The sequence below is a fragment of the Chondrus crispus genome, genomic scaffold (genome assembly GCF_000350225.1).
Source record: "Chondrus crispus Stackhouse genomic scaffold, scaffold_1, whole genome shotgun sequence".
Lineage (NCBI taxonomy): Eukaryota > Rhodophyta > Florideophyceae > Gigartinales > Gigartinaceae > Chondrus > Chondrus crispus.
In genome coordinates this window covers 59,999-81,861 of record NW_005178809.1, presented here as the reverse complement: position 1 = coordinate 81,861, position 21,863 = coordinate 59,999, and the positions used below count along the sequence as shown (strand labels likewise).

General features: G+C 51.6%; 10 protein-coding genes; 5 read left to right on the top strand and 5 right to left on the bottom strand.

Moving 5' to 3' along the window:
* Positions 1-15: 15 nt before the first annotated feature.
* Positions 16-2,151, top strand: CHC_T00001330001 (hypothetical protein). Its single transcript, XM_005711690.1, has one exon. It carries the CDS (start codon positions 16-18, stop codon positions 2,149-2,151), a length of 2,136 nt encoding a protein of 711 aa, XP_005711747.1.
* Positions 2,152-3,984: 1,833 nt separating this feature from the next.
* CHC_T00001329001 (hypothetical protein) lies at positions 3,985-4,089 on the top strand. Its single transcript, XM_005711689.1, has one exon. The coding sequence runs from the start codon at positions 3,985-3,987 to the stop codon at positions 4,087-4,089; it is 105 nt and encodes a 34-aa protein (XP_005711746.1).
* A 3-nt stretch (positions 4,090-4,092) lies between these two features.
* On the bottom strand, positions 4,093-4,413 carry CHC_T00001328001 (hypothetical protein). The gene has a single exon (XM_005711688.1). The coding sequence runs from the start codon at positions 4,411-4,413 to the stop codon at positions 4,093-4,095; it is 321 nt and encodes a 106-aa protein (XP_005711745.1).
* A 51-nt stretch (positions 4,414-4,464) lies between these two features.
* Positions 4,465-5,566, bottom strand: CHC_T00001327001 (hypothetical protein). XM_005711687.1 is given in 2 exon segments: positions 4,465-4,495; positions 4,496-5,566. 1 exon segment carries the CDS (start codon positions 5,564-5,566, stop codon positions 4,496-4,498), a length of 1,071 nt encoding a protein of 356 aa, XP_005711744.1. The 3' UTR covers positions 4,465-4,495.
* A 1,060-nt stretch (positions 5,567-6,626) lies between these two features.
* CHC_T00001326001 (hypothetical protein) lies at positions 6,627-7,313 on the bottom strand. Its single transcript, XM_005711686.1, has one exon. It carries the CDS (start codon positions 7,311-7,313, stop codon positions 6,627-6,629), a length of 687 nt encoding a protein of 228 aa, XP_005711743.1.
* Positions 7,314-8,143: 830 nt separating this feature from the next.
* On the top strand, positions 8,144-8,269 carry CHC_T00001325001 (hypothetical protein). Its single transcript, XM_005711685.1, has one exon. The coding sequence runs from the start codon at positions 8,144-8,146 to the stop codon at positions 8,267-8,269; it is 126 nt and encodes a 41-aa protein (XP_005711742.1).
* Positions 8,270-8,299: 30 nt separating this feature from the next.
* On the top strand, positions 8,300-12,834 carry CHC_T00001324001 (hypothetical protein). XM_005711684.1 is given in 2 exon segments: positions 8,300-12,796; positions 12,797-12,834. 1 exon segment carries the CDS (start codon positions 8,300-8,302, stop codon positions 12,794-12,796), a length of 4,497 nt encoding a protein of 1,498 aa, XP_005711741.1. The 3' UTR covers positions 12,797-12,834.
* Positions 12,835-15,384: 2,550 nt separating this feature from the next.
* Positions 15,385-16,851, bottom strand: CHC_T00001323001 (hypothetical protein). XM_005711683.1 is given in 3 exon segments: positions 15,385-15,588; positions 15,589-16,320; positions 16,615-16,851. The coding sequence occupies 2 exon segments, from the start codon at positions 16,849-16,851 to the stop codon at positions 15,589-15,591; spliced, it is 969 nt and encodes a 322-aa protein (XP_005711740.1). The 3' UTR covers positions 15,385-15,588.
* Positions 16,852-16,866: 15 nt separating this feature from the next.
* Positions 16,867-17,907, top strand: CHC_T00001322001 (hypothetical protein). XM_005711682.1 is given in 2 exon segments: positions 16,867-17,355; positions 17,356-17,907. 1 exon segment carries the CDS (start codon positions 16,867-16,869, stop codon positions 17,353-17,355), a length of 489 nt encoding a protein of 162 aa, XP_005711739.1. The 3' UTR covers positions 17,356-17,907.
* CHC_T00001321001 (hypothetical protein) lies at positions 17,906-20,616 on the bottom strand. XM_005711681.1 is given in 2 exon segments: positions 17,906-18,132; positions 18,133-20,616. 1 exon segment carries the CDS (start codon positions 20,614-20,616, stop codon positions 18,133-18,135), a length of 2,484 nt encoding a protein of 827 aa, XP_005711738.1. The 3' UTR covers positions 17,906-18,132.
* Positions 20,617-21,863: the final 1,247 nt, after the last annotated feature.

The following is a 21,863-nucleotide window of genomic DNA, read 5'->3' as shown; positions in this document are numbered from 1 at the left end:
ACCAACCTCGGTCGCATGTCCCATCTCCCGGCCGACCTCAACTTCTCCACCATGGTCGCCTTCCTGTCTCCCTCCGCTCTCCCTTCATCCTCCATCTCTTCCACGTTCCTTCGCCCGCTCCCTCTCCCTCATCCTCGACTACCCCCCCTGCGTGCCCGCCACGCCCCCCGTCCAGCCACCCTCTGCACGCACCGCGATGTCGTAATAATCGGCGCCGGCCTAGCCGGTCTCTCAATTGCCCACGAGCTCTCCCTCCGTGGCGCCTCCGTCACAATTCTCTCCTCTCCGCGCCCTCCCGCCGGCCTAGCTGCCGCCGGTATGCTAGCCCCTCTTAGCGAAACGCTCCCAGCCCCTCTCGACGCCCTAGCCGCCAACTCCCGCTCCCTCTACCCCGCCTTCACCACCGCCCTCCACCATCTCACCGGAATTGACCCGTGCTACGTGTCCTCTTCCGACTTCCTTCTTCCGCGTCTGCATGGCGAGCACCTCGCCGATCCCTCCTCCCTGCACTGGCTGCGCCGTGATCATCTCGCCGCCGTTGAGCCCTTGCTGGGGCCGAACGTCGTCGCCGCGAAGCGCGTCCCCTCCGAAGCCCACGTCGACAACCGCCGCCTCATGGCCGCCTTACGCGCCGCCTGCGACAAGCTCGGCGTCGTCATCAGGGACCGCGCCCCGGCCCGCCGCCTCGTCGTGTCGTCAGATGCGTCGCGCGTCGACGGCGTCCTGACCAGCGAGGGAGACGTTGTCAAAGGGGGGCACTTCGTCCTTGCCGCGGGTGCCTGGTCACGCGAATTGTTGCCTCCGCTGCCCGTCAAACCCGTCAAGGGGCAGATGCTCGCCCTTCGCGCCCCGGATGCCCATGCAGAGGTCCTCCGCCATGTGCTACACGGGAAGAAGGCGTATATTGTGCCGAAGGATGATGGCCGCACGTTTTTTGTCGGTGCCACCGTCGAGGACGGCCAGTACGATCTCAAAAACACCGCGGGGGGTATGGCTAAGCTGCTTGGCGCTGCCGTTGAGTACGTGCCGGCCATGGCAGAGTATGAGTTTAAGGAAGTGTGGAGCGGCCTCAGACCTGCCACGCCGGACCTGATGCCTGTGTTGGGCATGTCAGAATTTGGGAACATGAGCATTGCCACTGGCTACTATCGCAACGGCATCTTGCTCGCGCCTGTTACCGCTAAGATCGCGGCTTCTGTCGCCCTTGGGGAAATGAACAAGCTCCCGGCCGAGCTTTTGGATTTGGTTCCCCATTTCTCGTTAGGCCGCTTTTTGGGCATTGACTCGCATGCAACTGTCCAAGCGCCGTCACCAGTATCCCCTGCGCCTGCAGAAGTGAAAATTCATGCAAAGAGTGCAGTACCTCCATCGACAGCGGGTCCAACTATAGCGGAACAAAAAACTCAATCGAATCCCGCTGATATTTTGGTGTGGCGAGTACTTCCCGATGGAACGCAAGAGCCTGTCATGCCGGCAAACCTAGAGCAATTCCACGAAGAAATCACTCCGCCAGGAGAGCGCTCCAATTCGACTCCAACAAACCCCGCTGAAGTTTTGGTGTGGCGCATACTTCCAGATGGAACAAAAGAACCTGTAATGCCTGCAAATTTAGAGCAATCTCAAGAAGAATTAGCCGCGCAAGGAGAGCACTCAAATTCGACGCCAACGACTCTTGGCGCAGCTAACGTGCCTCAGGCGAGCCAATCGACCGTGTCAAGAACGCAGGCGCAGCCTAGACAAGAGACTTCCCCCACAGAGCACATGACAGCTTCCAATGACGCGTACGATGACATCTTGCAGTACAAAGATGATGCTAAAAGGATAATGAATGAAGCACTCGCTGCCAACAGAGCTTTTGGACGAGAGAAAAGCTCTCTTGAAAAGGATGGTGGTCCAGTCCTTTCACTCAGCGAGAGCGAAATGAGGGCGTTCGACAAAGCTCTCGAGCGAGGATTGCAAGACTATAGAGAGGTAGAGAGCTGTTTTGATGAGAATCACCCAAGCGCTATCGCGACAAGGGCAGAAGCCATGTGGGATTCTAAAGCACAAGGTAACAACAGAGATGGAAATAGTGGAAGTTCGTCGACCAGGCTACATGTGCAAGGCAGCAACACGAGCGGCAAGGCAGGCAAGTCCGATGGCTATTATTGAGGCAACACGATAACCAATACGTTTCATACATATTCGACTTATAGGAAGACGACGGGCCATTCCGGTCACTGAGCTTCTCGTCCATGACTTACTCATGTACTGTACATATTTTCTAACACTGCAGTTGCCTTCACATCGTAAACGCCTGACGTCCCGCGGAACAAGGATATCATTTTTCACTTTTCTTTCGCTTCTTCTTCTCTTTTCTTTCTTTGCGCTCTTCTTTCTTAGCCTTCGTATGCTCTTTTCTGGACTTGCTCTTTGCTTCCTTCTTGCCCTTCTTCTCAAGCATCTCAGCGTGCTCGTCAAGGTCCTCCTTTGTATTTCGCACATGCGCGAGGTCATCATCGTCCTCCGGTTCTGGAATATCACTCTCCTCTTCATCCTCCTCATCTGAGTCGAGATTAGTCACTCTCTGCCTCTTCTTCTGCCTGTAAAGAGCTCTGAGCAAATCGCCCTCCTCCGGGAACACCAACGCCGCCAGCTTAGCCGCATTCTTCTTCGCAATCTCAATATGTCTTCTGCGATCCCTATCGGGCTTGGGTTGGTGGTCTGCTGACAAGCCTGCCTCGACTTTCCGCATTCGCATGAAGGCCTCCTGCACGCGTGTGATGTCGTCGACGACCGGGTGGACAAGCGGGTCGATGCCTTGCGTGCGCAGGTACATGCAGAATAGCACGTTTGTAACGTAGCACAGCGTGATGTGCAGCTGCGAACGAGACATGGCGTCAAGCTCATCGTCGCTCGCGGCGGCGCGAAGTTTGTCTACTGCCACGAGGACTGGGCGCACCGCGCCCTCGAGTTCGTCTAGCGAGGCCGAAAACTTTGAGAGCGTCTCCTCGCATTTCTCTTTCTCAGCTTCCATGGTTGAGGATGAGTCACAGAGAGTCCTTCTGCGAAAGAATGGAGGTGTGTACACTGTGAAGGGGAGTTCGGGTATGATGTCATATTCCGAGATTCTTTCATCCGCTTACGCCGCCGCCTTCACTTGCTCGTGACGTACAAGCGATAAAATATTCAAAAATCACGAAGCCCATCAACTACAGTAGCGTTCTCGGAGGTGGCTCGATCACGACAGTGAGCCTGCTATAGAAGAAACCATTGCTCATCGGGTAAGCCGTTTCTTTCGTTTAGAACTGCTTTTTAGTTAGCAAGAACTGAACCGATAAATTTCACGCACTCGAAGTAAACAAACAGTACAGCAGTGGAATTCAGATAAACGCGAAAACATTCTTTCCACTAGAGGCCCTTTCCTCCAACCACGAAATGCTTTCTCTTCAATCCTACCCGCTCCATGCATTTGAAAAGTGACAACTCCACCGTTGACTACTTGATTTTGCGACTTTTTATCTGTTCCACTCATTGCAGTCATCCCCTGTGGAACGTCTGTCACGAAAGAGAATCTGGAAGGGACTCTCTTGCGAGACACACCTTGAAGCTACAACTAGAAGCAACTCTCGCTCATCAACTTGACAGTCCTTCAGTTGGAGACACCACTGAAATTGTCTTGAATAAACGATCAAAAAGGCAGTGTCTTCCTCCTCCCGCCAACGGCCAAAGTGCATTCCGCTGTTGTCGCTTTCACACCGTCCTTGTTTTGTCGTCAGAACATCGCTCTAAGCACTGAATCGCAAAACAATCTTTGCCTGACGTACACATGCTCACTTACGGCAAGAAGAGAAACTCTTTACCGCCCCCTACATGTGCCTCCCGGCTATTCGATAGAGTGGCTCCTGATATTCGAAAGAGCCGTGGGAGGCGGAGGGTTCGTTTTTCGGAGCCGGTGGTGTCGCATGTGCATGTGAATCGTGCGGATCTAGTGCCGGTGGACACATGGAAGCTAACCTACATCCCGCTGCCAACAAGGTATGTGCAATCATCTCTCTTTATGCTTATCAGTTCTTTAAACGGACGCCGTTTTTCTCTCCCGTTTTCTAACAATCACGACAACACGTAGCCCCGTTCATGAACTTCGCGGGCGTGGGCGTAAGAAGAGCGTGCTTGAAATGAAGCCACAACACCAAGGTCTTGGGGCTGATGTTCGGCCTTCGATTTTGGATGCCGCGAGGGACAACCTGGGACCCACAGATTCGACTTCATGGTATCAAGGGAGAGAGGCTGTTCGCTGTGATTTGATGGACTATTCTGTTTGGGTGGCTGAAGACGATGAAAAGTGCTCCCTTCTACCCTAGGGGCCCTTGGCTGCTTTTGCGGCTCCCTTTTTGTGTCCGGCTGTGTGCATCCTGCGGTGACGGTCCTCATGATATCCACTGCGCGCGCTGAACTCATAAAACGTGTTCTTTTCGTAGCACCTTCAATAAATTTTCTTTACGCTGCGGGGAGGCTAATCTGAACTTTGAGCAGCCGACGCGCCATAACAATTTCCAAGACAACTTGCAATATCCTGTGCAATATTAATATCTGGGCCGGCATCAAAGCGCTGTTGGTCATCATAAAAAAGAATGGAAGCGAATACATGTCCTCTGACGAGAAACGGGAGTGCAAAGCAGGTCGTGAACCCACACTGTCTCGCCGCCTCTCCTCTCTTGAACCCGTGACAAGCCTCGGGATCTCTCAAGTCGATCCACTCGGGCGACAACTTGGACGCGGTGCGGCCGACTATACTATCATCACCATTGACAAAGGTGGCCATGTGAGAGATTTTCGAAAACATCCTGTACGCTTCCGGAACAGTGGAAGCTGTGATGTCATGCACAGACACGGTTCTGTCCAGCTTGAGGAAAAACTTTTTCGAGGACAACGGGCCAAGGTCGTGGACGGTGTTGGTGGGGTTGATGACGGGAGCACCGCTGTCAGTGCCATCCGGAAGCAAATTGACTTCGTAGCGACACCACAGCTCGGAATGCTTCCATCGTTGGATACCTACTAGAAGACGCATGAAAGGCTCAGTAACAGCCTGGAAGCAAGTGGCGGCCTGAACGGTGTCCTCGACCCACTTTGTTCGATTCGCCGGGCTTGATAAAACAAACTGCATTTCCAGTGCGGACACCTCTGTTCGGAGTCTCTTGACTGCCTGGACGCTATTTGCGATGATCTGGCTTTTCGTTTTGAGTTTGCAACCTGGGACGACCTTTGGGAGAAGCTGCTCGAGGTTCTGGAAGAGCTCGCCGAGGTTGTCTCTGTAGCGCTTGGAGTGCCTGCGATGGAGCTCCTGTTTGCGCTTCTTGCCGACAATGGGCTGGGGCTTGGTGTCGTCGTCGTCGTCGTCATCGTCGTCGTCGTTTTCGTTTTCGTCGTATTCGGCTTCGTCGTTTGTGGGTTTGGGGTGCGAGTCCGGCGGAACGGTGGGGGAGAGATGGGCGGGAAGGGGGTGGGAGGCAGTGACAGGAGTCTGAAGAGGAGGGGGTTGGGTTTGGTCTCCGTCGATTTGCTGGAAAAGATGGTTGAGATACATGGAGTTCGGCATGTTGATTGCGATATGCCTGGGATGGAGAGGGGACAGGTAGGCGGGGTGTGGATGGGGGCGCTCACAAACGTGGCATGGTGCAGGGGAATAGAATCTGGTGATGGGCCGTAGCGATTGTGAAATGCGAAGGGGAGCGGAGCCTCTGTTATGAGAGGATGAGGAAGCGCTCGCTGGGGGTGCGCGGAGGTGAGGGCGGAAGGGGCTGTGTGAAGAAAGGGTTGTTCCGTCTGTACATGTTGCGCTGTTTGGGGTAAGGAGGGATGCCACGGAAAAAGACAAGAAAAAAAAGGATAGAAACAAGGGCAGTGCGAGGATGATGCTGCATGGGGTGGTGGAGAAAAAGCAAGAAGCGAAACATGTGGCTCGCCCGCGAAAACGGGCCCTATTTCCCACAAAATGTGAGGTCGGTGACTGTGACCGGCCTTACACAAAGTTGTCGCTGCGTGGCCAAGACTATTCGAAATATATATCGTCATGAAAAGAGTGTACTGAAATATTTCGACCAATCTCATCAAGATACCATAGTGATCATCCAGCTTGCTTTTGACAAGTACGAAAAGATCTCTCACTGACGGGCCAAGTCACGTGATTCCTTCTGAAGATCAATTACGTTACACGTGTAATACCTAAAGCAGCTGCATTTAAAGCGAGTGCGTTGGCCCTATGCCAGGGCTTTGGCACTTGTGTCTGTGACTCCTCCGTGACGTAAGCACGCTCTGCAAGGCCCTTCGCAAAACCCTTGATATCTACAGTATTTACCCTTGTCTCGCTGTGGCAACGGCCCGGCCAGCCATCGGTCTGTGCCTCACCCTCAAGCACGTCGCCCAATCCAGTCTCGAGCTACTGTTTGCTCCCATTGGCATCGAGCTTCAGGCTTGTTTTGCTGTGCAATTACCATCCTCCAGGATGTCAACATGCTGCCGAGTCCCAACATGCCTACCCTCTTCCTTGTCGGACGTCTCACCATCTTCTGTTAGTGACAATTTCCTGACACATCCGCAGTAGTGGCAGCGCCCTAAGAACTAATCTCCGTCCCCTGCTTCCACCCTCATGAATACCTCGGCTTCTTCCTCAATCGACTCGTAACCGCTCCCTCTTCGCTCAATGCCCCCTTAACGGGCCGAATTTCGTCCTCGTCCTGATTTTCTGCATCTCCGCTCTCCCCCTCGCGGTTCTCCGCCACGTCCGGCTCTTCTGTATCCCCTGACACAACGTCCGCTTTGTCTCCATCCAGACTCATTCCCCTCACGGCTACTTCCCCGCAAGCATATTTCCGGGTGCACTCTCTGGCCTTATTCCGAAATACTTCTGGCCTTCTTCTAAACTCTTCCGTGATTTCCACCATGAGACCATCATCTCCATTTGGCTCTGACATGAGCGCCTGAATCGTCGTAAGAAGTGTTGATACATTAAGCGATGGTTTCCACGCCCCCTTGGGCGGCATGTTGAGACTATCCAGACAAATTCGTCCCTGACTATCAATGTTAGGGTGGTATATCTTGGTCATAAAGCGCACCCGCGGTGGCTTCAGGGGGTATTCGGCAGGGATCACAACCTCTAGACGAAAAATTCCTCCTTCATAAGGGGTATCTGACGCGCCTCGTATTTCTGCATCCAGAACGTCCAGACGATTACCTTCGTCTCGAGGCCAGGCCGCAATGCCGGGAGCTGCGCCCCCGCGCGAGAGAAGCTCCAGCTCCCGTTTCATGCGACGGTTTGCCATGCCGCGATTCATGGTGAGGACTGCGAGTAGTGCACGTTGTGGTTTTCGCTTTCCTGACTTTCACTTGGTGGAGGTTAAAGACGGAAAGCGAACACCTTGAGGGAGACGACGAGGTTTGCGCGGGCTGGAAAATGCTGTCGCCAGCTTTTTCTCTACGTTAAGCAAAAATACTGTGCAGTAGTCTGCTGGGTCCATGGGGGGCACGTACGACGGCTGCATCGCATGCTCGCACAGAATACTGCAAGGGAAGACCACTACCGCTCCAAATTTTCTGGAGCCAAGGGGGACCGATCGGTCACTGGAGGCCTGGTAAATGCCCGTTTTTGTGACCCACTCAGTACACGCGTACTCCCCAGAGAATATCTAAAAATATCTAGAATTCAAGATTTCGAAACCACCTGATTTCGTTGAGTTATAAATCATCTTGATACTTTCGCCCCACGACCGCTCCACCAATCACACTACACAATAGTCAGTTCTACCCAATTGAGATTGGACAAGACTTTTTTGAAAAAATCGATCTCTGCGAACTACGCTTTTTCCTTTTTTTTGTTCCGTCTGCCATCTGGAAACGACGCTCATCTACCTACTCAGGCTCGCCGAGGCAACGACACATTGAGTTCCGCACGTTCAAGCCAGAGCATCTGGTAGAACGCCCACTCTGCCACAATTCCATCGCAATTTCGCCACCTCCAGGACCTACGCGTCCTTGCTTTCCCCGCCTGCACCGCTCTCCAAGTCCTTGCCCATATCGCCAGCCGCGGCTTAGGATTTTCGTGCGCTGCGCCTCCACGCTTGTCGAACAAACGTAGCATTCGTGGCGCCCCGCGCCATACAACCGCATGCAAGTGCTGGACCGCACCGGCGTCAGACGGTTGCGGTTACGCTTCCGCGTTCGCCGCGTGCGTGTGCTACCTTACCTGCAGCACCAGTCTTGCCCACCCGTTACCCCACATCTGCTGCCTTAGGGACGCACTCGCCTGCCCTCCTCTACCGCCATGGTAGCGTCTGCGAAAACGGACAAGTCAAAACCACCTGTCTTTCATCAGCTTGAACTAGCGCGAGGATGGCGCATCATACGCGAGCATGTCAAGCTTCGCATCGACCTCGACCGCCGAACTATCGCTGGTACAGCCAAATTCGAGTTTTGCGCGCTCAGCAATCAGTTCGTCAACATCGCTCTCAATTTGCGCCGCTGCCGCGTCACCTCATGCCTCATTAACGACAAACCGGCTTCGTTCCGCATCGTCAGTCCACTGGATGATGATAAGCTTCTCGCTGCGGTTTCCTCCGATACCGCCCGTCACAGAGTTGCCAACATCGAACACAGCGTTCGATTGCGCGAGGATGCGTCTGCCATACAAGGAGAGCTGGTTGTTGATTTACCGGCCGCCATTTCTGCTGACATCATTGACGAATTAACAGAAGCTTTTCAAAAGGCTAGCCCTGATGCAGATCTCATTCAGAATCCCCCGGAATTCACTGCCGTCCCTGCCCTTCCCCTTGAACATCTCCCAGTATTGACTCTTAGGATAGACTACGAAGCCTACGAACCAAGCGCAGGTGCCGTGTATTTCGGAAATCAAGATGCCTCAAACCCTGTCATCGATCCTGTTTATATGCTCACCGATAGCAGGTTTGGCATGGCACGTTTCTGGATGCCCTGCATTGACTCAATGCAATGGTGCGATCGTTATCTGTTTGACTTTGACATTGCTGTCAAGTCAAGTTTACTCGTCATCGCCTCAGGCGAACTCACAGAGACTGTTATCTACACCGCAGGGAACGATTCAGAGTTCCCTACTGACGATCCCATAAAAGTCTTCAAGTACCGGCTACTCGCACCGGCCCATGCTTCAGAGGTTGTCATCGCAGTCGGAGATTTCGTCCCTTTACCAGACCCAGCTTTGTCAAAGACTGTTACATATTTCTGCCTTCCTGGCCTTGCGCGCGAACTTGTACATACATGCCCTCCGCTTTTCGCGAAGGCCCTAGCGTTCTGTCGGGACTATTTCGGAGCAGACCCCCCGACGAGTTCGTTCAAACACGTGTTCGTAGGTTCTCTTGGAAGAAATGCGGGCACAACCACTACAGGGGCTGGAGGTGTTGTCGTTTATTCTGGAGATATTCTGCATGATTCTAGATCAATTGATGAAGCATTCATCGCGAGGGAGGCGGTCATGTCGGGCCTCGTCATGTCGTATTTTGGTCGCTTTCTTCGTCCACGGCAGGCCGAAGATGACTGGCTCATATGTGGCCTTGCTGCTCATGTCACCACTCTCGGGCTCGGCGCAATTCTCGGTCGAAATTGGTATCGGTTCCGTATCATGGACCTCATGGACATGCTCAGACAAGAAAAATCCGTCGATTTGTCAGACGTCAAGATTAATCGTGTAACAGACGAGACGCTCGATTCTGTGAAGAGGAGATCTCATGTCATTGTGTATATGATTGAAAAGAGGATCGGGTGCGATGTATTGAAGCGAGCACTACGCGACATTGTCGCGGAGGGTCGGAGCATCATTGCATCTTTAGTGAGAGTATTCGATACTTTCCAAGAAAAAGCTCTTGAGATGCTGGACGACAATCGGGTACGTCTTCCGATGACCATTGAAAGGCGGCGAGATCGTACGCTTATTGATTTGACAGGGAAGGATCCAGAACAAAGCGGCTCATCCAGTGTCGTTTCAAGTGGTTTCGACGAAGCCTTGCAAGGGGTCAGCGTTGGGCCATTTTTGAAGCGGTTAAGAGCGATTTGCGGAACAGATCTCCGGAGCCTCGTAAGGCTCTGGGCCGCATCGACAGGGGTTCCCCGGTTACGGATTGGCTATCAGTACAACCCAAGGAGACATTGTCTTGAGTTTGCAGTGAAGCAGGAAGGAATTGTTAAAGGAGAGACTTATGACGGTCGAGAAGGCCTTGTGTTTACTGGTAGTCTACACGTACGAGTCATGGAGATAGAAGGAGCATCCGAGCACACGGTCGAAATTAGAGATCCATTTGTCGTGATTGATGTGCCCTGCCATTCGCATAGGGCAAAACACAAATCTGCCTCCCAAGCTGAGAAGGAGTTCAACGAAAATCCTGCGCGTGCGTCTCCCGTGCTTTGGGTTCGAATCGACCCAGATGCTGAGTGGTGCATTGATGTCGTGTTCAAGCAAAGCGAAGATTCGTGGACTGCGCTCGTGAAGGGGGAAAGAGACGCAATGGGTCAGGTAGAAGCATGTCGTGGACTGCGGGGTTTCAAGAGCGAAGCGTCAGCCAAGGCCTTATTGGTCATCGTTGAAGATGAGCGACTGTATTGGCGAGTGCGTGCGGAAGCTGCACGAGTATTAGCAACGTACAAAGGAGGGCTTGGTATGCTTCTGAAATATTTCCGTGAGTTCTACTTCGATAGCAGTTCTGGTAAGCTTGGGTTGGTTCGACCAAATCACTTCTCAAACTTTGCGAACTACTTTGTCAAGCGAGCTATGATTGGAGCGATTGTGAATGCCCGTGAGGACAGTCCGAAGGTTGGGAATTTTCAACCTACGTCTGTACCGATTGAAGCGACTGAATTCCTTTCATTTATGCTGTCTACAAACGACAACACTCGCAATCCTTATGATGATGACCACTACGTGGCTGACCTCATCAAGGCATGTGGCAAGGTAGGACTGATATGCCTAGAGGACCCGAAGCATGCCAAAGCTGGAGAGGACAACTGCTCGACAACTGACTCAATTTCTAAGCAACTGGAGAGGTATAAGGCCATCGAGGAACTGGTCCCTCGTAGGACTGGCCTGGTTTCATGTGCAGTGATGAATGCCTTGTGCGACATCGAAGTGGCGAAGCTTGCACTTCAGAATCGCACAGAGAACGGAAAAGTAACTCACTCTATATTGCAGGCTCGCTTTTCGACTCGTCCTGTCATTCTGCGAAGTATTGAATCGCTTGCACGAAGAGAGTGTGCTCATGACACCCGTCTTGCGGCACTGTCATGTCTTGCTAGAGCCTACTCTGGAGACCTCGAGGTCGCATTGTGGTTGTTAGGCCGCTGCGATCGCAATAGTTCCTATGAGGAGCTTGTAGACTTGCATCGTATCCGCCGTGAGCACGATGAATCCTCGAAATGGGGTTTCATCGAAGCACCTTCTTTTCGTTACAGAGTGCTGGACATTCTCACCAACGCAGCTATGTCGGATTCATGGGGGGTCGAATCCTCCCCTCTACTACTCGCGGTACGGCGTCATACGAAGCGGGCGATGCAGCTTTGCACTCGGATTCTCCGGTTGAGCGTGGGAGAGGCCGATCCAAGGGTGCGAGCGGCTGCCTTACGCTTTGCAAAAGTCGCTTGGGGTATCGCAGTGCCAGTGTGCCTTCTCAGGCGCTCGGAGTATGCCCATGCCAGGCGAACTGGACACTCATTACCGGTAGCTAAGGCAGTAGAGGTCGTGCCCTTGCAGACCAACGGAAGCACATCGATTGTTCAAGGACCTCAGCTGCAGGGGTCACTACTGAAGGCTCCCAAGAGCGGAAAGGCATCAAAAAGTAACAAAAGTGCGAAGAGTGGCAAGAGAAAACTGTCACTTCCGAAGAGTGCCATAATTGCGGAGCCCTTGTCAGGACGAGATCACAGCCGTAGAGGGACAATAGATGTAGACGCATGGGGCACCCGTCCAAAGTTAGCGAGCACAGTTGTGACAGAACCGGAAATCAAAAAGCCATCCTCAGGAGTGTCTGCCTCGCAACCAGTCCCCGTCATTGATTTGGACAAGAAGCCCATCTCGATTGGCATACCGAAAAGCATCCCCGCCGTGCCAAAGTCAGCAATCCCAAAAAGCGTGCCAAACGTTTCTCGGGTGAAGAAGTCTCCTGATGTGCCGAAAAGTACCGTTAAGGCGAGCTCGTCCAAAGGAATACCAAAGAGCATTCCCAATCGTGTACCTTTTAGTATTCCCAGAAGCACGCCAGGTATCCCAAGAAGCGTCCTAAGTATTCCGAAAAGTGTGGTCGGTATCCCGCATAGCGTACCTCGAAATTCTGTGGTTATCCCGAAGGCTGTTGCAGCTGGGCTACCGAAAAAGGTTCCCTTTGACTGGGATCCGCTGGATCAAGAAGACTTCGAATTCTTCAAGAAAGTTGTGCAGCAAAGGAGAGAAGGGAAGCTGAGACAAAAAGCTCGCGAGGCTGAGACTGAAAAACTTGCACGAGATGCGAATAAAGGATCAGAACATCCCCCCAACGGTGCTGAAGCTGACATGAAGAGAAAAAAGAAGAAGAAAAAGAAGAAGCGTCGCCTTGAAGGTGAGGAGGGCCGCAAAAAGCGGAAAAAGAAGCGAAAGCATCACGACGACGAAGGGGAGAGGTATACCGAGCCAAATTTTGATCCTGACTTTACGTCTAGCACACCCAGTGCTCTGCCAAATGGGGGCAGTGCGTCGGGTAGCAGCCCCAAATTTGGGAAGATGAAGGTGAAACTAGCTCCGGTATCGTCTGTAGATAGGGATTCTTAGCGGGAATGTGTAAAGTACAATTTTGGAGAGCTTCGAAACCAATCGAATGCAAGTCCACAAACCATCGGCATGGGGCCAAAACATGTTCTGACTTGAACATCATCCGCAGATAACCACGGGCTCGTAATCGTGCCGCTGCCGGGGCGATCAACAGACTTTAGCAGCCCTAGTTACGGCGATGCTTAATCGCTTTCCTCACGTGAAGGAGTTCACCTGGCGCCGCGCAGATGGCCATTAGCGTTCCACTCATCAGGACTCTATAATCCACCTGGAGTTCCACGTTCGTAACCTGTTGAGTGAAGGGCTTTAATTCATATCCATTGTATTTGATGCTGTATTTGTTGCGTTTGAATATGCTTCCTGATGAGGAGATGCCTGTGATGGCCGTGATGCGCTATTTGGTTCAGCAATGGTCTGCACCTCCGCGGGAGAAAAACATGCAGGACAACATGATGTGTCGCTACAACGTTTTGCCTTCAAAAAATGACCTAATTTTGGGGAAGAAACTGATTTCCTGCTCGTAAACCCTCTCGCAGCTCAGCATGCACATTAGGAAATCCATCTTGACGCCTGCGGAATACATCACCTGTCGCTGCACATGAATCAGCATTTCATTCCATTTTCCGGTAAATAACACATCGAAAGTGCTCACTTGTCGACATCAGACAGCTGTTGTCATGTCTACTGCCCGACCAGCGATAAGCTCTTTGCAGCTGTACCGCGGACTGCTGCGATCCCTCCGCTTTTATCCAAGTGCGAAGAAGGACAGCATAGCTGCAGCCATCAAAGAAGGTAAGTGTCGGCTCATGTGATACCGGGGCTTGATGAATATCGAGTCTGTGGGAGGGATGATGAATTCCTGGGGTCTAACAGCCGGGTCATTGCATATTGCATTTTCTAGACTTTCGCGAGAAGAAGGATCTCGAGGGCGAGGAGTTGGAGAAAGCACTATGGCTTGGACAGATGGAATTCAAGCGTTTGCAGGCCTGGGTTCCAACTGGGAAGCAAATGAATGACGGTAAAGACATGGACGTCAAACTATGATCGAGCAGCGATCGACAACAGTCTTTTCATGCATATCGCTTTTACTCGTGTGACTGCTATCGCCAACAATTCGCTATTTCAATTTCGCAGGGCAAATTATGATCGAGCCAGGATATTAGGAGATATTAGGCCGCGACACCACGCGAGGTTGCGGATGCGGGACCAGAAAACGGTCCAACTTCAGATGGGGCGTCCATGACTCTGAAAGCACAGAATATCCATCGGTTGGATGCGGCCCCGCGTAAGACGCTTTATTCTAACTTCGACCTCTATTGGTATCTTAGTGGTCTCTTTCTGTTAGTCCGTCACCTTGTCGGATGCATTGAGAATTCTCTAGGACTTCATCGTGTGTTCTTCCCCCCGTAAAGCTGTCATGCATGGACGAAATGGTGACAATGAGCAAAGGTTAAAATCAGGAGTTATCTGTTCTGTGTTTCAAAGCCTGGCCAGACTGGAGTCCTTTTTTCAATCACCTATTTGCCTTCACGTTCTGATAGGTCGTTGGGCCAATTCTATATAAGCGCTTCGTTTTTTTTTTTAATCACATTAATCATCGCCAGCGAGCAACCTCAGCGCAATATTTCTCTACTCACTGGCAGCGGGCACAAATTTAGCTCCCTCATGATGTTGTTTTGCTGACGTCCCATCGCCGCTCCGATGCGAGACGAAAACCCGTTCAGCCTCGGCACGGGCATCAGACAGCGCAACCTCAATGTCAATCCGGGACCAATCAAGGAGAAAGAGATGGATGAGGAAACGCCGGAAGCCAGCATGAGCAGTGGGCGAGCCGTCGTTCTCGTAGTGAGTGTGCTGGGCGTTATCGGCTTTTCGGGGCTCGCCACGCTGTTCGGGGCGCGGTATGCGTTCGTCGGCTTTCATGGAAATATGGAAGAAGCAGCCGCGTCGTGTTGGCAAACGGCTGTGCTTTTTGGTGTTACTGCCGTCATTGCAGCCTTCCCATCTTTAACGAATGCTATTTCGACAAAGTTGCATGCTGATGCTCTTCGCAAGAAATATACCCTCCCAAGTGTTCTCAGACGCTAGGGAGAGCTGCAACAGCACGCTTGATATACGTGGGTTGTGTCGTGGCCGTATGGTTTTGCTGTTGAGTTCAGTGACAGGACGTGAAGGAGAGTGGATGGCTCTTCGGCCAAATCTGGATTCTTAGAGAAGGATGAGTGGGTTTCACGAAGACCGTGCACGATAATGAGGCTTCAAGCATCAAGGAAGGGGATGACTAATTTCGCCGCGGTAGACTTAACATTGCCGTCTCACAGCATAACACTAGTCTTAACCTAATTTCGCCGGGCAGTGCATTGGTATGAGCAGCAACGGTTGTACATAAGTTAACAAAAATATACTTTTTTCCAAGGTCGGTGAGGCGTCTTTCGTCGGCTTCGCTCAACTGAGAAAAGGCACCTGTCGCAGTCAGCCCTGCTCCTTTCCTGTCCTCCACGATAGCTTTAATCTCACTTCTGTAGAGGACGCGTACCGGACTTCCAGCTTTCTCGGTTAATAGGGTACGGTTGTCAAAAACCACTATCATGTTGAGTGTGATCCATGTGGTGTGAGGACAGTCAAGGCGTAGTCCATGCAATACATCCTCATCCACACTTTATTGAGTAGCTTCACGAGCAGCCCAACCACACCCAGATTGTCTGGGCTTAGCGAAATACGTCTAGAGAGCTGCTGCTTTGCGAATGAAAAATCGATCCAGACCGAAGTCTGCGAACTATTTAGCTTTTATTTTAGCTCTGCTCCCTTGCCGATCTGCGTTTCGAGAGGGACGTCTTGCGGCTCTCACGTGCTTCCTTGTTGCGCTGAGCGAGAAGCTTCTCGTACTCAGCGGCTGCCGCTCTCGAAGCAGTAATGGAAGCAATCTTTCTGGCATACCTCTTACGCTTGCGCTGGATGCCCTGCGGAGTGACAAGGCGCTGGATCTTTGGCGCCTTCGAACGCGGCTTGGCTCCTTCCTTGGCGCCCTCCTTAACGGGAATCTCACGGCGGATAACGTACTTACGCACGTCGTCGTCCTTGGACAAGTTGAAAAGCTTACGAATGTTGGACGCACGCTTCGGTCCCAACCGACGCGGGATGGTTCGATCGGTGAGCCCCTCAATTGGAGAGTCACCATTCTTAACGACGAGCAAGTTGAGGACGGAAATCTGATGAGAAATAATGCAGCCTCGAACGCTCTTGCGCTTGCGCTCACCGCTGCGCATGCCGTAGCCTCGGCAGCCAGGAGTGTTCTTGGACATGAGGAGACGGACGCGGTTCGGGGTAAGCACTCCCTGCTTCATGGCGAAGCCCTGCTTGTCTTGGCCACCCATGATGCGGAAAATGTAGCCTCTGTACTCCTCACCGAGATCATCACCGTCGATCTCCATGGCGAGGCGCATATCGTAAAGGTGCTGAAGCCTCTTCTCATCTTCGACTTCAATCTTCTTCTGCGCACCCGTCTGCGGGTCTGCAAGATTGAGCTATGATATGGTTGCGTAGCAGAGGGAATTACGTTTAGTCAGCGAGTGTTCATATGATGGTGGGAATCAATGCAAGAACTGCGCGGAAATCGCAGCGAGACGCGCGGATCACTACAGATGTAGTGCCAGCCGCACATGTCTGCGGAATCAGACTCGCAGCTAGCGATCTAGTAATATCACGATCCGCTTGTGCTCCGGCTTGCATGTAGAGCCGCGGCCATCAATGTCGGGCGATCCCAGTCGACGAAAACCAAACGACATTAAACGCGAGTGAGAAAGGATGTGATGGCTTACCTTCATCGTGGATATTCGCGATACGAAGAGCACAAACCAGACCGGGCGATAATACTGGGTGTGCTGCGCGGGTTGTTGTGTTTCGCTGACCAAGGTGGGACGTCGGCGGGGCCGTATTGTCGAAGGGCAGGGCAAATCAGACACTCCGCCGACGAGCCGGCAACGATATGATAAATTAAATTGTAGATTTTGGAGGATTTCTGGTCGCCGGCGACTTAGGGTTGAATCTGGATCCATCATGGAGGCAATGGCATGGTACTAAATTGTGTGACCATTCCTAAATTTTCAACAATTTCATGTTTCCTGGGAAAACTTTCTGTTACAGATCTGCAGTGTCCACGTGTACTGCTGTACACGTACCGGGGTTCTAGAGGTCCTCGCAAGGCACATCGCCTGGGCACTTCCGGATGTTGTAAAATTCTGATCTGCTTTCTCCCACCCTTTTCCTTCACACAATCACTGTCGCATCTCCTTGTTTTTGCCCTACCTCTCTCCACCCAAAGGCACACACTTTCCTGCTGTCGAAGAAATGATTTTCCCTTTCGATGGAAGGTGACAGCTTTTCTGATCCTCGACGGCGTTCCGCCCGCCGTGGTCGTGGCGGTCGCGGCGGTACGCGAGAAACAACGCGCGGAGGGCGCGGCAGCCTGCGTGGATCAAAACGCGGCGGTCGAGGTTCATCTGGCCCGCGTCACGGTCGCGGAACCCCTAAAGCCCATGCCACTTCGCGTCGTAAATTAGAGAACCTCGGCTCAAACGCGTACGCGTATCGAGAACCGGAACAAGAGGAAGAGGATGAATTCGAGTCTGGCATTGACATTGAGGAAGCTGCCCTCAATTCTATGGCAGACGACCCTTATGCCGATACGTACAAGCTGGACGAGGATGCTGTTGATGCACTGTTTGCTGTCGACTTGGGGGGAATGGAAGCAGCGCTGCAGAGCGTCCCGTTGTGGATCACGTTGGGAGAGGGGTCAAGGTTCACGTTGGGCATTGCGGAGGAGGATGTGGCTGAGAATTATTTGGAACCGTTCGATCATCCAAGAGGAGAGTCAGGGGGGAAACAGGGTGTGAATACTACCATGGGAGATTTTTCTGATGCGTTGGCGGGTCTTAACTTCGACAGCGACGACGAGGTAGTGAAAGAGAGGGCTTCTCGTGGGTGTGATACTGGCGGACAAGAGCCAAGCAAACCCTCGTCAAAGGAGGCTTCAGATATGACCCCGAATGCTAAGGCTACATCTGCGAGTGCGAATGAAGATAAACCACAGAATTCTGTGGCCGTTGATAGTGTTTCTGACGAAGCAGACGACTTCGACAAATGGCTTGACGATGTTTAATACCCCTAGTAACCTTGCGCAATTCCAGAATGCATCAAGAGTCGAGGCACTCTCAAAATTGCACACATGGGAATCAGTCACTGAAGCAACTTGCTCATAATCGCCACCTCCTAGCGAGCTACCACAGCGGCCCTAATAACTATACAATGCGAAACGAAGTCAGCTCCAGCTGTTCCTCCTATGCGAGGTACTGATACACTTGCCGGTTGTCCTTCTGTCTCTCCAAATATTCTCGATCCACTAAACTTTCTATTCTCTTCTTGATGTCTTGTGGGTTCGGTTCGAAACTTGATGTTAGTTGTGACGTCACCTCCACGATGAGCTTGTTATGTTCGAGCACTTTCCGATGCTTCATGATGCGAACTATGGCCGTGTCGATGACTGGTCGACGGTCATCGTCAATTCGTCCCTTCGTTTGATTTCTTTCCCTTTCATCCTCCTTCTTAGCTGAAATGACCTGCATCTTGACCCGTCTGCTGCGACAGGAAAAGTCATCGTTGAAATAAAATTTATCTGTTGGTTTCACGTCCTTTTCTAGAGGATCCTTCCTGAGCACTCGGTATTTGGTTAGGGACACGCTCTGCAAATGGCGAATGAGGTCTTTTTCCGGAATTCTTGTTGCATCAGCTATCTGCTGGTATGTCAAGCAGTCAGCGTCGTTGAAAAGCATCAGTACGCACATTGAATATACTGAAACCGAGTACAAATCATACTCCCGTGACCTGTCCTTAAATCTAGCCCGGATTTCAGTTGTTCCTAGAGAATTTTGCCATGTCAGTCGCCTCCCTTCGTGCTGCCCGTAATAGTAGTCCTCAAATTTGTTCGTGCAATGCACTGCAGCAGACGGAAGGACAACGTCAGGTGCGGTAGTCACTGGCCAACTCATCGTCGTCAAAACTGCAACGCTAAGATCAATCCCCCGCATGTCTGTGTGTTCTGCTATAATCTTTGACTTGAATGCTTTCGACGTTTCCTCACTAGTTTTCATGTCGTTGAACATGACCTCCATTTTAGAAGTATACATGTATCCGCACTCTGTTTTCATCTTACTGATAAAGCTTCGCTCGGCATCAGAGGAAGCCGTCCGAGCATGGAGGAGCCTCTTTGTGAGGTGCTGCTTATAGTACCTCTCGAACTCATCCTTTTCATGTAGATAGCGGAACAGTGTCATGACGGCATCCAGCTTGTCCTCGATTTCATCGTCATTGCTGCCCTTCAGATCCTTTCGTAGAAGCCTGTCAACATAGAGTGAAATGTATTCCGCCGCCCTCGAAAAACTGTTGATGAAACGTTCAAAAGCTTCGTTGACGGCAGAAACAAATCGCTTGTCGGGATGTTTATCGGCATACGGCAAAATCGCAACAGCAGTGTCGTTCGTCGCGCCAGTAATTGACATGGATGCTCCACTAGTGGGCATAGACGAACGTGCAACCGATGAATCCGACGTAGTCACATTCAACGCTGCCTCATTTCCGCTGGAAGAAAAGGCACGCTTCTCAAACGTTGCTCCTGCATGGTCTGCATGACCGACGGCATTATTTGTACTGCCAGCCGCGTTCGTGACAACCTCAGAGGAACCCGTCGCGGGCACGTAGAATGCATAATTGATAATCTTGTCGTACTTGTCCTTGAGAGCAAGTATTGCGTTGATAAGCGAAGCAGGGTCTCTGATGTTCTCAGGATCCTGGACAAGGTCTGTGCCCCGTTCCAAGACTTCGTCCTTTAGCTTCGTGCGCAACGTTTCCTCCCCCTTCTTTATGTCGCGGAAAAGAGAGTACATCAGGCGAAGATCTGCAATCTTGTCGTTTCGCAGCATCCAAATCAACCCGGAGTTCTCCATATCGACGAGACGAGTCATATACTTGGATATGAGCTCAACCTCTGCCACCTTGCGAACCCTAGAATCCGTTCGCGGTTCCAGATAAGATTCAACGCGCATGTGCTCCTCCTGGATGCGCTTATTGGCCTTTCTCAAGTAATCCGAACAAGTAGTCTCTGATAAGTACAAACGTGCCTCGCGTGCGTAAAAGCGCTTCGTGCGTTCAAGGAAATCTTCCTCAAAGACATTGACGTAGAATGACTTGCCAAGCTTGTCGTTGCCCAACTCAGCCAGCATACGCGTGATGGCGCGTATCAAATGGGTATCCACTGCTTCGCCATTCCTCTCCTTATCGATACTACCGAGCAAAGTGCCCGTGAGTCGTGGGAGAATGGTAGACTTGCGAATAACGACGTCACGAAAGAGGGACAAGCCCAGCTCATGCACAGTTTTCTTTTGCTTGCTCTTGACATAATGCCTGTCCATGTACATGAGGACGTCGCGTACATCTGCCAGGGAGAGGGAAAACCAGCCCCACTGACGCTTGATCTCCGGGAGGAAATCTTCGGAATCTGCGTCGCTGATGAGAGCGGCGACGCCTTGCAAGTGCTCTGTGAGGAGGTCAAGCAGGCCCTTGTATAGAAAATCGCCGTGCTTGTGCAGGAGCATGTTGTAGGAAAAACGGTAGAGTTGCTCAAAGGAGAGGTTGGAAATGTTGCGGTTCATAATTTCGGAAATCGCGTGGCGTATGGTGCTCCAGATGTTGTCGGCAAATTGCGGATCCATTTGGACTGGTTGTGGAAACATGTTGATGACAAAGCGATCCGAGGTGCGCCTGGCCATCTTGGTGGGGTGACGCTTGCCAGAGTGAGGATTAGCAAGGGGAAAAATTAGCCGGTAGTTGACTGGAGACGAACGCACTTCCAATAAAGTCGGATGTGTGAGCGTCGGCGTGCTCTCTTTGTAGAGTTAAGATGGGTCTCGTGTCTGCGAGAGGGAAAAAGGAGATGAGTGGAGATACGGTGTTCTTAACACCGGAAGTGATGGAGAGCAGAACAAAGGGCAAGGAGGGTGTATCGAAGGGGGGGGAGGGGGGAAGGATTGACTTTGTCTACAACCTTGTGTTGGAGGTGAGGGGGAGGTCTGTCTTGCCGGGCACAGTATTACTTGGAGGGAAATATTAATGCGAAGGGCTTCGCGCCATGGATTGTGGCCCAGCCGGTGCATGGGACACTCTGCGAGACCACCCGAAGCCGTTTTCTGTTTCCTTGTTTTCCGCTGGTTCAAGACGGCACCAAACAAAACTTTTACTGTACACGTACAGCTACAGTATCATACAGTACCAGAAGTGGCACGTGTGAAATAGTTCTCTCTTTATTTTTTAGAGGTGATCAAAATCAGAAACCAGGATGGGAAGTCTGTCTTGTTGGAAAATTTGTAGTGCAGGACGTGCTGTTCTTACATTCCCACTCTAGCATGAGATGTCTCCGGCACTGCACAGCTGTGCGGGGTGCTTCACAGTAACTTATCTCCTGTATTGACCAGATCATGATGTGCAGTGCTATGCGTGTGTAACGGTGAGACCTTGCTGTGCGTAGACTCGATTGAGGGAAGGTAGAGTGGAGTCGTTTGCTTTTCTGGTGCTTGCTTTCTGTTGAAAACATTATCTCCTTCCCTTATTACCTCGCAGTAACATGTGCCTGCTACTTTTATCCGCTTCTTCGTTCGCAGAAGCCGCGTATAGATGTATTGCAGTAGGGGGCAACTCACGTGTAATGTGTTCTAACCCTCCGAACAAACGCACTATTTCACCTCTGTTTTGCTCACAGAATATGTTTGTAATGGTCAGCACAACGATATAACCCAGCACATCCCCCACTTGATGCGTTTGTCGGAGCGTACCTAAATCTTCAATATATACAGCATATATATTGCTATGGTACGTATTTGCACCTTTCGCATGAAAAAGATCCTGTATCAAAGTCCCTTGCAGCCAGGGCAATTCCACGGCCAACTTGATACTCAGTAATTGCTCACTCGTCACCACTCTCAGGCAGTGCAACGAAAATCAAGCTTCATGAAACATTTCC

Bases quoted from the DNA above. Each gene is read 5' to 3' on its own strand.
- CHC_T00001330001 (XM_005711690.1), top strand. From the start codon at position 16: ATGTCCCATCTCCCGGCCGACCTCAACTTCTCCACCATGGTCGCCTTC.
- CHC_T00001329001 (XM_005711689.1), top strand. From the start codon at position 3,985: ATGGAAGCTAACCTACATCCCGCTGCCAACAAGGTATGTGCAATCATC.
- CHC_T00001328001 (XM_005711688.1), bottom strand. From the start codon at position 4,413: ATGAGGACCGTCACCGCAGGATGCACACAGCCGGACACAAAAAGGGAG.
- CHC_T00001327001 (XM_005711687.1), bottom strand. From the start codon at position 5,566: ATGTATCTCAACCATCTTTTCCAGCAAATCGACGGAGACCAAACCCAA.
- CHC_T00001326001 (XM_005711686.1), bottom strand. From the start codon at position 7,313: ATGAATCGCGGCATGGCAAACCGTCGCATGAAACGGGAGCTGGAGCTT.
- CHC_T00001325001 (XM_005711685.1), top strand. From the start codon at position 8,144: ATGCAAGTGCTGGACCGCACCGGCGTCAGACGGTTGCGGTTACGCTTC.
- CHC_T00001324001 (XM_005711684.1), top strand. From the start codon at position 8,300: ATGGTAGCGTCTGCGAAAACGGACAAGTCAAAACCACCTGTCTTTCAT.
- CHC_T00001323001 (XM_005711683.1), bottom strand. From the start codon at position 16,851: ATGGATCCAGATTCAACCCTAAGTCGCCGGCGACCAGAAATCCTCCAA. The intron at 16,321-16,614 runs GTAAGCCATCAC...ACCATATCATAG, and splicing joins CGCGAATATCCACGATGAAG to CTCAATCTTGCAGACCCGCA.
- CHC_T00001322001 (XM_005711682.1), top strand. From the start codon at position 16,867: ATGGTACTAAATTGTGTGACCATTCCTAAATTTTCAACAATTTCATGT.
- CHC_T00001321001 (XM_005711681.1), bottom strand. From the start codon at position 20,616: ATGGCCAGGCGCACCTCGGATCGCTTTGTCATCAACATGTTTCCACAA.